Source organism: Chionomys nivalis, chromosome 6, assembly GCF_950005125.1.
Source record: "Chionomys nivalis chromosome 6, mChiNiv1.1, whole genome shotgun sequence".
Classification (NCBI taxonomy): domain Eukaryota; kingdom Metazoa; phylum Chordata; class Mammalia; order Rodentia; family Cricetidae; genus Chionomys; species Chionomys nivalis.
In genome coordinates this window covers 50,404,156-50,417,733 of record NC_080091.1, presented here as the reverse complement: position 1 = coordinate 50,417,733, position 13,578 = coordinate 50,404,156, and the positions used below count along the sequence as shown (strand labels likewise).

General features: G+C 41.4%; 1 protein-coding gene across 3 annotated transcripts in view; it reads left to right on the top strand.

Moving 5' to 3' along the window:
- The window catches only part of Fam184b (family with sequence similarity 184 member B), a 90,191-nt gene that overhangs the window by 27,001 nt on the left and 49,612 nt on the right, over window positions 1–13,578 (top strand). For all 3 annotated transcript variants that reach the window (XM_057772192.1, XM_057772194.1, XM_057772191.1), the window contains exon 2: window positions 12,465–13,223. In XM_057772192.1, the coding sequence (XP_057628175.1) occupies window positions 12,465–13,223 (759 nt within the window). The remainder of the gene's footprint in view (window positions 1–12,464; window positions 13,224–13,578) is intronic.

Sequence of the window (13,578 nt, the reverse complement as noted above, 5' to 3'; positions counted from 1 at the left end):
GGGAAAAGGCTCATGTTCTGAGCCTTCTTTTGTGAGGTGCTCCCACAAAGGAACAGTTTTACTGTCTTCCCCTTTCCTTCTCAGCAGCTGAACCATCGTTAGTTTCCGCAGGACACAAAAATTCCCGGCTAGAGATGTTGTTTGCTGGCCTCCGTGTGGCTGAGTGTGAACACAAAATTAAGCACAAGTGAGAGGAAAGTGAGCAGAGGAGAAGTGTGTGCCTGCAGTCTCTCCCAGCCTAAGTGTAAGCTGCTTGCTCTGGGCTGCCTCTATTTCCTCCTCTTGAGAATGATGCTCAGTCACAGAAGCTGCGGTTTAAGGGCTGGTGAAATACAATGGCAGAACAGAGTGGCCACACACCAGAGCTTTACACCTATTTAGGACTACTACCACTCCTGTTGGGACTATTTAGAGAAAGAGAATAAATTTGCATCTTCCTTAACCAGTACAATTAGCAAAATTGTTTTAGAATTATCTTCACCTGAACTCTGCCAATCTTAGGATTAGGAACCACTTTGACTCAAGACTATACAGACCACAGAATGAGGATTCATTGCTGCTTAAGTGGTATTCTTGTTGTTGGGTTTTTTTTAAAACTCTTTATTCTTTATGGGGGGGTGCCACCCAGTTCCGAAGTAAATACACAGAGGCTTATTCTTTCTTATGAATGCCCGGCCTTAGCTTGACTTATTTTTTACCAGCATTTTGTAACTTAAATTATCCCATCTATCTTTTGACTCTGGGCTTTTGCCTTTCTCAATTTCTGTGTATCTTTCTTTACTCCTCACTCTGTGTCTTGAGAGTGTCTTAATGGGTCAGCTGGGTGACTGAGTTGCTGAGTGGCTGGCCCTCCTCTCCAACTTTTCTTGTGATCTTCTCCCAGATTTCTCCTACTTATTCTCTCTGCCTGCCAGCTCTTCCTATCCTTGCTCCTGCCTTGCTATTGACCATTCAGCTCTTTATTAGACCAATAAGGTACTTTAGACAGGCAGAGTAACACAGCTTCACAGAGTTAAACAAATGCAACTTAAAGACTGTAACACATCTTTGCTTCATTAAAACAAATGTTCCACGGCATAAACAAATATAACACATCTTAAAACAATATTCCACACCATACTCCTGTTTTCTTTTGATTAGGAACCAGGCACTGAAGTCAGAATAGAATCGAATCCTGGTTTGGCTGTGTTCCAGCCTCATAACCTCAGGCACATGACTAGTTTCTCTGAGCCTCAATTTGTCTGTCTGTAAAATTGCTATAATGATGAAACTTACCTGCTGGGACTCTTAGGAGGATCAGATGAAAGAAAATAGATGAATATATTATCATGATGTTTTGAACCCTACAGGATTGCTAATTGATAGTAACTTTATTAGCACTGCTACCAAGATCCTTATCACTGTCTCATCACCATGATCTCTTCAAATCTTGTAAAATTAATTTGACGAGCACCCCAGACTTAGGAAGCTTAACTGGTACAGACAACAGTACAGTGAGCAGTCACTCATCCTTACAGTTTGGGATTCTCTGAACATCTGTGCAGCCCAGGGGGAGTTTCCTGCCATGCACAGACCTGCTGCCTTTACATTTATTCTCATTTTGCATCATCAGCAAAATGATTAAACTTGACGCTTTCTGTACCCGTGATATTGTACATTTGGCATTCTCTCAGGAGCCAGCACACCTGAAACAAGAGGGAACAAACAAGTGGTTAAAAACAAAACTGCTGAAATAAGAATGGATTTTCCCCCCCCCCACAATTCTTATTTATATATTTGATTCTAGATTATGAAAAGAATACCAATGGGAAGAATGTGATGAAGAAACCTTAAAAATGGAAAACTCCTCTTTTCATCAAATATATTACACATAGGCAAACAAAACCTCTTCATAGTTGATTGTTTCAGCTCTATATCATTCAAAATTCATTCATTAATTCACCCACTGTCTGTTGAATTCAGGAGCATATGCCTGGATAACTATGGTCTGCTAGGTGATGAGGCTACACTGATTAACAGCAAGCAGTTCTTACTAGTACCTCCTACTAAGGACCTACTACATGACCTCCTATAGAATGCGAGTGTATGGCATTTGGACACACGAATGATTAAGTTGTAAGCCTGCATCAAAGCTGTCATGTTCTGCATTTGATGGGTCTCCCATCTACAATGTTCTGCATTCAAGTATGGTTGATGAAGGGTCTTCAGGGAATGCTGAGTGTAGTCAGCCCCTTGCCTTAGAAAGAACACCTAAGGCAGGCAAGGAATAAAAGGACAGTAAAGTTCAACAGTCATAGGCAGGACTTTTTACAGGAATAACTGCAGAAATTTCTAGGCAGTGTCAAGAGCCGGGTTGCCCTTTACTTTACAAAAGCCAAATGTCCTTAAAAACACTGCCTCCTTCCTTCCCTGGAGAGGTCTATATGAGGCGAGTTCAGAAGCTCTTTTCTGAAAGCACAAGGTAGCTATAGTCAATGTGGGTCCATTATTTGACTGTGGCCTGTGGTTAAGGAGCGTCTTTCACGCCTCATTATGTCTCAGCAAGACTCTCTTAATCCATCACTGTGGAACCAAGGGCCTTAGTGCAAAGAAAACACATTTACAGTAATTAGACTGCTCAAACCCAAACAAGCCACTTTTGTTTCTCAACAGCCAGGCACACTGAAGCCAAATATTGTGGAGCAGGCCTGAAAACTTGGCCCTTCCTTGTCTGATTTATTTCTCCTTCCGGAACTTGATTCTCAGGCATATACACCCGAGGATTAAGTGATACGATCCTATTGCCTTACCTTTTAAGAAGAACATTTTCTTCCTGATTGTATTTGAAGTGCATCTCTCATAGTGAAACAGAGAAATGCACAAGAACAAAACAGAAGATAATAGATTAGGTGATAACATCCAAAGATATCTAATCACGTTTTGACATCTACTTGACCCTTTTGTTGTTGTTGTTATTGACATGCACTCAAATGAATGAAAGCATACATTTAGAATGGTAAACTGTACTATGTTATTAGCATCAGCTTTATAAACATTTAAAATATTTTTTAACTCAATCTATTCTTGTAGTTCTTGGTTTTTGCTTGCTTTTCAAGTTCTTGTCATAGTGGGCTGGCAAGGACTACATTCCTACAGATCTTCCTAGCAGTCAAAAGATGGACTGGCCATGAACTTAACCCATAGAGGCCTTTCAGTTTCTGGGGTACAAGTTAAAAGAGCAGCATCTGCTGTGACCCACACATTGGAATGAGTGTTTGGCAGAACTCTCTGATGTTGCTTTGGGGCCATATGTGGCCACAGCACAAGAATCCAGCATTGACTGGAAAAACAATTTGCAAAGGTAACCTGAAGATCATAAATGCATTTTTGAACTTTGTTAAGTGATGTTTGAATAAAGATTTGTAGCTTGAAACATACTGTTCATCTGATGGTTTTGCAAAAGGTACAGTAAAGAGATTAGAAAATGTTTAGGGAAATTGTCTTATAGAAGGGTATAGAAAATAATTTAGGATGAGCATTAAAAATATTCATATTCATCAGACCGTGAAGTTTACCTTTAAGCTATTCATAACTGAAAAATGCTGTGAAAAGTAATGTTAGCACTCTTTGTTGTACCAGTTGTATAACTGGAAAATGGATATGCATACTTGTATAAGCAAGCAAAGTCTGTGCTATCAGATACTTTTCTGTTGTGATAAAACACTATGACCAAGGCATCTGATAAAAGGAAGTGGTTGTTTGATGCTTCTGGTTCTAGAGTGATGGAGTCTAGCACCACCGTGGTGGGGATTATGGCAGCAGGCAGGCTGGAGTGGTGTGGGTGCAGAAGCTGAGAGCACACATTTCCGTCTACAACAGGAGGCAGAGAGCACAGTGGGAATGGCATGAGTTTTGTGAAACCTCAAAGCTCATCCACTAATGACACACCTCCTCCAATAAGGCCACACCTCCTAATCCTTTCCAAACAGTTCCACCAACTGGGGACCAAGTTGAATATGAACCTATGAGAGTCATTCTCATTCAAATCAATACAGCCTGTTTTTAAAATTTAATTATATAAAATTGTAACGTAGCTAACTAAACTTGAAGAGCTGTTCTGTATACTTTTGTGTTTACATGATTATTTATTTTTATAAATCTATTTATTATTTATTGTTATATATATTGAGTATATGTTTATGCATTGCAAGTACACACATGCCATGTCGCATACTGAGGAACTGAGGTCAGCTTTCAGGAGTCAGTTCTCACCTTCCCACTTGTTGAGGCAAGGTCTCCCATTTCTACTGCTGTACTATTGGTTCTGGGCTGGATCTGGAGCTTTCTAACCATTCTCCCGTTGTCCCATTTCTAAGGAGTGCTGGAATCACAGATGCGTGCCATCATATCAGGCTTGTTAGGTGGGTTTCAGAGATCAAGCACAGATCCTGGGGCTTGCACAGCTAACGCCTTCAGCTGCTGAAACGTCTCCGTGGTTCACGCGATTCTATTTCTCTGCTTGTAATTACAGGTTCTTACGCCATGGCTTGGATTACTTCATGTGTTCACCTTTTTGTTTATTCACAATAGAATTGTCCTTCAGACACATGCATATAGGTTGACCAGTTTGTACCACCAAGAGAAATCTCTAAACAAGTCATTGGAGTGAGATTGGAGGTGGACAAAATGGTTCTTTTCCAGGTCTCACAGCTTATACAGCTTATAAAATTCCATGAAAGGAAGAAAGGTGGTTTCCAGGTATGAGTATCGCAGTGGTTCTAATTAAGAGTTTCACAGTGAGACTGTCCATAGCTATCAACTGAGTCTTTTTCTAAATTGGTTTGGGAGAGAGTTGAGTTTCAGTTACTGAGAAGCTTATATCTCACAGTTCAATGGCATGTATCAGGTACTTAGCAACAGCTCTCTGATGGATAATAATGAGATTTTAATTAGCATCTTGGATCCGTCTAGAAATTTATTCCAAGTTCATTTGTTTGAAGGAGACTAGCCTTGTCTGGGACCTGTTCCAACCTGTTTTCTCAAAGGAAGGGACAACAAGTCTATGACCTTTGCTTTTCTGAGTAGATCGTTATCTAAATCCAGGGCTCCCTCTGGAGAAACCTTAGTTCTCTTTCCTCACTTAGTTATTACTAGCTTAAGCAGCGTGAGTGTTGTAAGGAGGCTGTTTGTTTTGTTCCCAGATGCTCACTCCTGAAATAATCACACAGAAACTATATTATTTAAATCACTGTTTGGCCCATTAGCTCTAGCTTCTTATTTGCTAACTCTTACATCTTAATTTAACCCATCTCCATTCATCTGTGCATCACCACGAGGTTGTGGTCTACCAGCAAAGTTTCAGCATGTCTGTCTCCTGCAGCAGCTCCACAGCTTCTCCCTGACTCTGCCTTTCTTCTCCCAGCATTCAGTTTAGTTTTCCCTGCCTACCTAAGCTCTGCCCTACCAATCAGACAAGGCAGCTTCTTTATGAATATAAAAATGGTATTCACAACATACAGAGGAGAATCCCATATAACCTCCCCCCCTTTTTTGATTTTTGAGACAGGGTTTCTTTGTAGCTTTTAGTGCCTGTCCTGGAACTAGCTCTTGTAGACCAGGCTGGCCTCAAACTCATAGAGATCCACCTGCCTCTGCCTCCTGAGTGCTGGGATTAAAGGTATGTGCCATCATCACCCAGTCTCACCTCCCCTTTTCTTTTTAAATGAAAAGGTTTTAACATTAAAATAGTAAAATTACACATAAAAAGCAGGTATCAAGCAATAATTACAGTTACACTATTTATATCTACTTTATCTTTTATCATAACTAGAGAAAACTATATCTATAACTATAAATTCTTCAACCCCATCAAATACTCCAAAAGGATATAATATTACCTAAGTAAACAGGAAGTGCATTGGAAGCAACTTCCAAAACTTCAGAATTGACAGGGACAGCTCATTGCCTAGACTGTCACCCAGAGATCTTCTGTACCATTGGAGCATCCATCTTTAGCCTACAAGGCCCAAAGTATCCAGCAGACTTTTCCATGAAGCAGGTAATTTCAAAGGAGAGGAGAGAAGGAAGTAGAAATTTGGATTGGTATTTTTTAAGTAATAAAAAAAAAAGAAAGGAAAAATAGAAAAACAGTCCTCCATCCTAGGTACCCTGATTTTTTTTCCTCAAGTTGGTGTGACATTGATTTTTTTTTCATTGAGTGTTTTCATGGCTATGTCAGGATATATCAGATCTGAGTTTGCTTTCTATTCTGCCAAGTATCTCCAAATCACTGCCATCAGTATATAACTTATTTTATCTTGGGTATAATTACAAAGCTAGCTTCTTTTATTGTGTATAGGGGTGTAGTGAATGCTGTGGGACAATGGTCTTGTATCCTGTCATTTGTATTATTTTAATAAAATGCTGATTGACCAGTAGCCGGGCAGGAAATATTTACAGGGCAAAAGGTAGGAAGTAGAATCAGGGTGACGAGAACAAGAGAATTCTGGGAAAAGGAAAGAGTCAGTATGCAGTCAACACAGAGGAAGCCAGACACAGAGGAAGCAAGATGAGAATACCTCAATGATAAAAGGTTCTGAGCCACATGGCTAACACAGACAAGAATTATGGGTTAATATAAGTCATAAGAGTTTAATAAGAAGCCTGAGATAATAGGCCAACCAGTTTTATAATTAGTGTAGACCTCTGTGTATTTCTTTGGGACTGAATGGCTGCAGGACTGGGCAGGACAGAAATCTCTGTCAACAGGTGTATTTGAAGGTATGTTATTACACTGACCCATGCATATGCACGTGAAGGTCAGAGGCCAACACTGGCTGTCCTCCTGCATTGCTCTCTACCTTATTAAGACAGTGTCTCTTACTAAATCAGAGCTCACCATTTCTGCAAGGCTAGCTGACCAGAGAACTCCTGTGATCCTCTGTCTCCAATTCCATTGCTGGGATTACAGGCAGTTGACAACATCCAGCATTTATGTGGGTTCTGGAGGTCTGAGCACGAACCCCCATAATGATAGAGCAGGCACCATACACAGAGGCATCTTTCCAGACCGCACAAAGCTAACTTTCATAGAATGATCTTCTCAAGGACATTTTGCTCTTTCCCACAGGAACCCTCCATTCATGCTAAGATTTGCCTCTGTTAAATAAAAGTATTTTTCTATCATTTGAGGATATTACACAGTAAGGAGTTAATGTGACAGTTTAAAGCTTGTTTATTCATTTTTTAGAATACATTGTTTGCAAGATTGGCCCTCAGCTGGTATCTAAGAAATTATCAACTTCCAGAGGGCCCCCTGCTCAAACCAGTAAGAACTGCTCTCACTATCCAAAGCATATTTTCAAATGTTATTTTTACTGAATATCTGCTTTCCTTCTTTGTGTTTAGAACTTCGGTGCATGCCAAGTAGAGTTCTGTGAGTTCGAGACCAGCCTGGTCTACAAGAGCTAGTTCCAGGACAGGCTCCAAAACCACAGAGAAACCCTGTCTCGAAAAAACCAAAAAAAAAAAAAAAAAAAAAAAAAAAAGTAGAGGTTGTTTGCCTGAGCAGTAAAAACCTTCGTTGCCAATTATTTTTTCTTTTACTTTAGAGATTATAATGACAACATTTTCTCTCCCCTTCCTTCCCTCTATTAGAGTCTAAACCCTCCCACATGCTCGTTTTTGCTCTCTTTCAAATTTGTACCCTCTTTTTCATTAATTACTGTTATATGTATATATAGAGAGATGTGTATGTATAAGTATATATGTATTCCTAAATATAATCTTCTCAGTCTGTATAATGTTACTTTTAAGTGTGTTTTCAGGGCTGACCATTTGGTATTGGATAAGCCAGCTTTTTTTAATCGCTTGCAGTTCTTTATGGAAGGTCGAGGTCTCATGGTCTTTCCCCATCCACTTTGACACGGCTATTGCTGTTGCCCTTGATCAGAGCATCCTTAGCAGATTGTTTGACATATATCACCACAACTTCTCACTGAGTGACTTAGTGCCTGTGAGAGGAGACTCTTGGAAGCTTGCCCTGTCCCTCAGCCGACTTTACTAAATCACAGCCATGGGTATGAATATTTGCTGAGCTTGTGAGTCCTCCAGTGAATTACCAGCCCTGAGATAGTCTTTACAATCTCTATTGCATCAGGGGAACTAGCAAATATCATGATAGACAAGACCAGAAGGTCAGAAGCTCAATATAGTAGTTCATTTCTAGGTTATGTCCTGTGCTCCCAATGGGTAGGTAACCCTTGTTGGTCATTGAGGTCTCAGATGCTTTTCATTTTAAATTTAACCTGTCAGTTCTGAGTTTTATGTTTGTGAATGACAACAGGAAGACTGAGAAGGACATACACCTTTGGTAACCTTAACCCCATTTGGGCTCTAAGGTGAAACTCACCATCCCATCTATCCAAAGGCTACTCAGATGCTCCCACTTCAGAGCAAGTGACTAGTAAATGCTGTCTCTTTCGATGTCTGTTTCTAACAGCAATTATTCTCTGTGAGAGGAAGGTATGCATTATTGATGATCTCTAACAATTCCATTATGTACATTTATTATGTGCCTATCATGAACTTCTCCTCATATAAAGTGCTGAAGATCAACACTTGTTCTTGTACATTCAGAAATAGACAGTGAAAGAAGACTTGATCACCTCAAGACTGAAGAGACAGGAAGGCTCACTTTTTTCTCGAAAGTGTTTCCTATCAGAGTACTGCCTCTCTTACCATATAGTAACATATAGTCCTGTCATAGCATTTGTCAGTATGTAGAAACACACACACTTCAAATATATATGTGTATGTGTGCACCATGTGTATCAGTATATATGGAGGTGAGAGGTCAATATCAGATGATTTCTCCAATCTTGGCCTACATTTATTTTTGTTTGTTTTTGAGGCAGGGTCTGTCTCGCCATGAAACTCTGGCTGTCCTGGAACTTTTGTTGACAAGGCTGGCCTGAATTCAAGGAGATCTGCCTGCCACTGCCTCCTGAATATTGCATACTATCAGACCTGACTCAAACATTTATTTATTTGCTTATTTATTTACTTATTCCTTAGGGCAGGGTTTGTCATTGAACCTGGAGCTCACTGATTAACCTAGACTAGACAGCAAGACCCAGGGACCCAGCTGTTTCTTTCTCCTTTGCTGGGATTACAGGCATGCCACCATACTCAGCTTTTATGTGGGCACTGGGGAGCCAGTTTAAGTCCTCATGACAAGCGTTTTACCAGCTGAATCATTTCCACAGTCTGATGAGTATTATTTTTAAGGTTGCAAATTCAATTATGTGTATTTCCAGTGCCTCGTATGGAACCTAGCTCTTCCCAGGTGTGCGGAAAAATCCATAAATAAGTAAATGACTCAAAGAATCAGTAAGACAGACTGCAGTCCTGGGCAGTGAGTATTCATATTCCTGATTATACCTTTTTAGGCTTTCTAAGAGTTATGGAACGTCTCTGCAACCCAATTCTCCACGGTAGAATAAGAAGAAAAATACCATCTTTGTAGAGTGACCATGGGGATTTCCTGAAATGAAAGTGTGTAGCCTGCACCTACTCATGTAGTGGACACAAAATGGTCTTATTATTAACACAAATCACCACCACTGGGATATCAATTTCAACTTCACTTATTGAAGATATGCTGTTAGACAAAAGTCATTAGGAGACTGTAGAAACCATCAGAAGTGGCTAGATACTGTGCACGGTGTGCAGTATTGTGAGTGGGGAGTTGGGGACACAGTAGCTTCGTTTATTGTGGCGTCTTCCTGGGAGAGTGCAGTGGGAGAGGGAAGAAGATGAGCAGAAAGAGGCAGAGAGGTCAAGAACAAGATCAAATGCACAGGGTGCTGGATTCATGGTTTTTAAAGTGGAGCTGGTTCTCCTAAGACTTCATGAGTTCATCAGGCCGCTCCCCTCTCACTTACCCATTTGAGAATCTTTTGAGTTCATCCACTTGGAGCCAGGCATGGGGATAGATAATGATAAACAAGAAACCAAATTCTTCTTTCATGGGTCCTGCATTCTGTTAGCAAAGGCAAAAAAGTAGATCAATAGCAATATTTTATGGACATAATGGAAAAAAAAGACGTGAGCTTCCTGGGTACTTACTCTTTCTTCGAGTTCTGTGGTCTCTAGTAAACTCTTATTAAATCAAGATATGATGACCACCTCTGGTAGTGCATTTGACCTTCTTTATCTTGTAATTATGATTATGTATATACAGAGAGAGGGAGTAGCCAAAACTTCCTCTCATAGATCCTTTCTAATCAGATTTTTCTCTATCAATAATTCTTTCAATTTTTAAAAAGAAAAGCCAGTGGAAACGTTTGGGTTTTTCTAAACTACACAAAATTGGATCGCTAGTGTAAGTGCTATTCTTCTCTGCCTGAAGAAGGGGGTCCCCACCTGCTTAGCCTCTACCAAGCACCCTGAAGTGACACTCAACATCCACAGAGTTCAAGAGTGCAAGGCCACGATTTGGAAAGCATGGGTGAATATAAGAATCTACTATTTGGTGGCCTTAGTTTGTTCTTGGCTGAGAATGTAGAAGCCACATTCTCACCTCTGCACTGTGGTGGCTTCCTCCTTCTCCTGTCACAAGTACAATGAACCTGTTCCCATCTCTCCCTTCTGTTTCTTGTGGAAGACCCATCTCTGTGAGACACCCTACTCAGGGAATTTGACCTTTTACTGCCTTTATTCCTGGGTTCTCTGTCAGTCATTCCCACCTTACACAAAGATATATTCTAGACTCTTTTGTAGCAAGCAGCAGCAGCAAACAAATGCATAACTCTTTTCATTCTGTAGCCCTTCATCTCTGGTCTCTAGCTCAGACTTCCCCATCTGAACTCTTGCCTTGGTGCCTTCTCCACCAGTTATGTCCAGAGGTGTAACAAATACTGCCAAACACAATTCCAAATTTTCTTCACCACACTCAGACTACCTTCATTTTTTTTTTTTTTTTTTTTTTTGTATTTCTTTTTTGAGGCTCTCACTATGCAGCCCTGGATAGGCTGGAATTTTCTCTGTAGACCAGGTTGACCTTAAACTCAGTAAACATTTAAATTTCAGTAAACATCTACCTATTACCCAGATCATCTTCCTGGGCATTGTTCTCAATTCCTGGGCTTTGTGCTGGTTCTAAGCCTTTTTACCTACCGTTCTCCACTTGACATGCCAACCATTCTTTGCCTTTCTTTTGTTTTAGGCATAGAGTGAACAGATAATCTTAGCCTTGTTCTTGATCTTCCAAGAAAAGCATTCAATCTTTCTTATTGAGTATATTTTTGTTGTTGCTGCTGCTGCTTGATTTTTAAGACAGGATTTCTTTGGTAGCCTTGCTTGTCCTGGAACTCAATCTGTAGACCAGGCTGGCCTTGAACTTACAGAGATCTACCTGCTTCTGTTTCCTAAGTGCTTACATTAAAGTCACCACTGCCTAGCTGAGTATTATCGTTATTAACCATGGGTTTTTATAGCTATGCTCTGTCAAGTTGAGGAGTTTCCCTTCAAGATATAGCTTATTGTGTAAAAAAAAATATGTCTTTTTTAGTAATAGAAAGATACTGGGTTTTCCAATCATGGTGATGCATGCCTTTAATCCCATCCCTCAGAGGCAGATCTCTAAGTTAAGGCCACTCTGGTTTATAGATCAAGTTCCATGGATGCCAGGACTACAAAGAAACCCTGTATCGGAAAAAGAAAGATGCTAGGTTTTCTCTAATACTTCTCCTCTGTCTATTAAGTATATTGCTTGTTTAATTGTTTAAGATTTTATTGGATTTTTTGCATCCCAAAGCATTTTTTTTGTTTTTGTTTTTACTGATTTTTATAGAGCTCTACATTTTTCTCTGCTCCTCTCCCTGCTTCTCCCCTCCCTTTCAACCCTCCTCCAAGGTCCCCATGCTCCCAATTTACTCAGGAGATCTTGTTTTTTTTTCTACTTCCCATGTAGATTAGATCTATGTAAGTCTCTCTTAGTGTCCTCATTGTTGTCTAAGTTCTCTGGGATTGTGGTTTGTAGGTTGGTTTTCTTTGTTTTATGTTTAAAAACCACTTTTGAGTGAGGTAACTTGGACACAGAAAGACAATTATCACATGTACTCACACATTGCTTTTTAATAAGTGAGATCTCATTATTTCTTTCCTTTAAAACCCTTCCCTGGATTACCACTGTACCTAGGGAATTCTTTATACAGTGCCACCAAAAATTCCCTCCCAAATATTTGTGCTTGTCACTCCTTGACCTTGGTCCCACTCCCTGCCTGTCTCACTTCCCTACTCTCTTACTGGCTTCTCCTGGGAACCATCTGTAATATGCCAAGTCATTGTCCCTCTGAAAATCCTTCTCTTGGGCACTGCTTGTATAAGCAGATCTCGGTGTCAAGGTGAAGCATCTCTGGTCACAGTCATGCTCCCATACACCACCTGCTTGCTCTCACTGTGCTTTGTCTGCGGTCCTGCAGGTGATTTATGCCCTGAATACCCGCCAGGATGAGGCAGAGGCCAGTGCGGAGTCACTCCGGGAAGCCCACCAGGAGGAGCTCCAGGATGCAGTGGCTGAAACCAGGGCCAGGCTCCTGCAAGAACAGGGCCGCCCCAGTGAAGATGCAGAGGCCCTTCTGAAGCGCATCCAGACCCTGGAGAGTGCCTTGGAGCTGCAGAAGAGGCTGACACAGGAGGCCCTGGCTGAGTCAGCCTCCTGTAAGTTAGAAACCAAAGAAAGAGAGCTGCGGGCAGAGGCTGAGCATGCTGAACGAGTCCTGACCCTTTCCAAGGAGATGCTGGAGCTCAAGGCTGATTATGAGAAGAGGCTCCAACTGCTGACTAACCACGAGGGCCCCCAGTGGGTCCCACTATCCCAAGAGAGCCCTGATGCCACAGCAGAATCTGGCCAGCGACCAGGGATGCACCAGGTCCTGCTGGAAGTGGAGCGATTGCGATCTGAGAACCAGCAACTAAGTCAGGATTATGCCCGCAAAGCAGAGGAGCTACAGGCCACCTATGAGCGGGAAAATGAGGCCATCCGGCAGGCCATGCAGCAGTCCGTTAGCGAGGCCCTTTGGCAGTGGCAGGAGAAGGAGTCAGGCCTTCGAAAGAACTTCCAGGTCCAGGAGTCAGCCCTGCAGGCTCAGGTCAGGAAGCTGGAAGGGGACCTGGAGCACAGAGGGCGCAAGATAAGTGACCTGAAGAAGTACGCCCAGAAACTGAAAGAAAGGGTCCAGGTAAAACCTCTTCTTCCTCCGCAGGGCGTAAGGGGCAAAGTTGCTACTTCTGAACACCCACACTAGTCAGGCACTGTGCTAAGACTCTAGTTTCACCATGGTCGGTATCATTGCAGATATCGGTTCATCCACATCCATTCAACCGGTGTTTATTAAATACCTGCTTTGGGCTGGGTCTAGGTTTACAGTCAGGGGATGCACAGTGAGCTAGACTGTCCCCTGGCCTCAGAGGGCACAAAGCCCTACAGTTTACAGATGAGACGGTAATCCAGGGTGGGGGTAGGGGCTTAATGCCTAGCCCACGTGACTATAATGTAAAGTTTTCAACTCTGGCTAGGATAATTCTAAATTATTT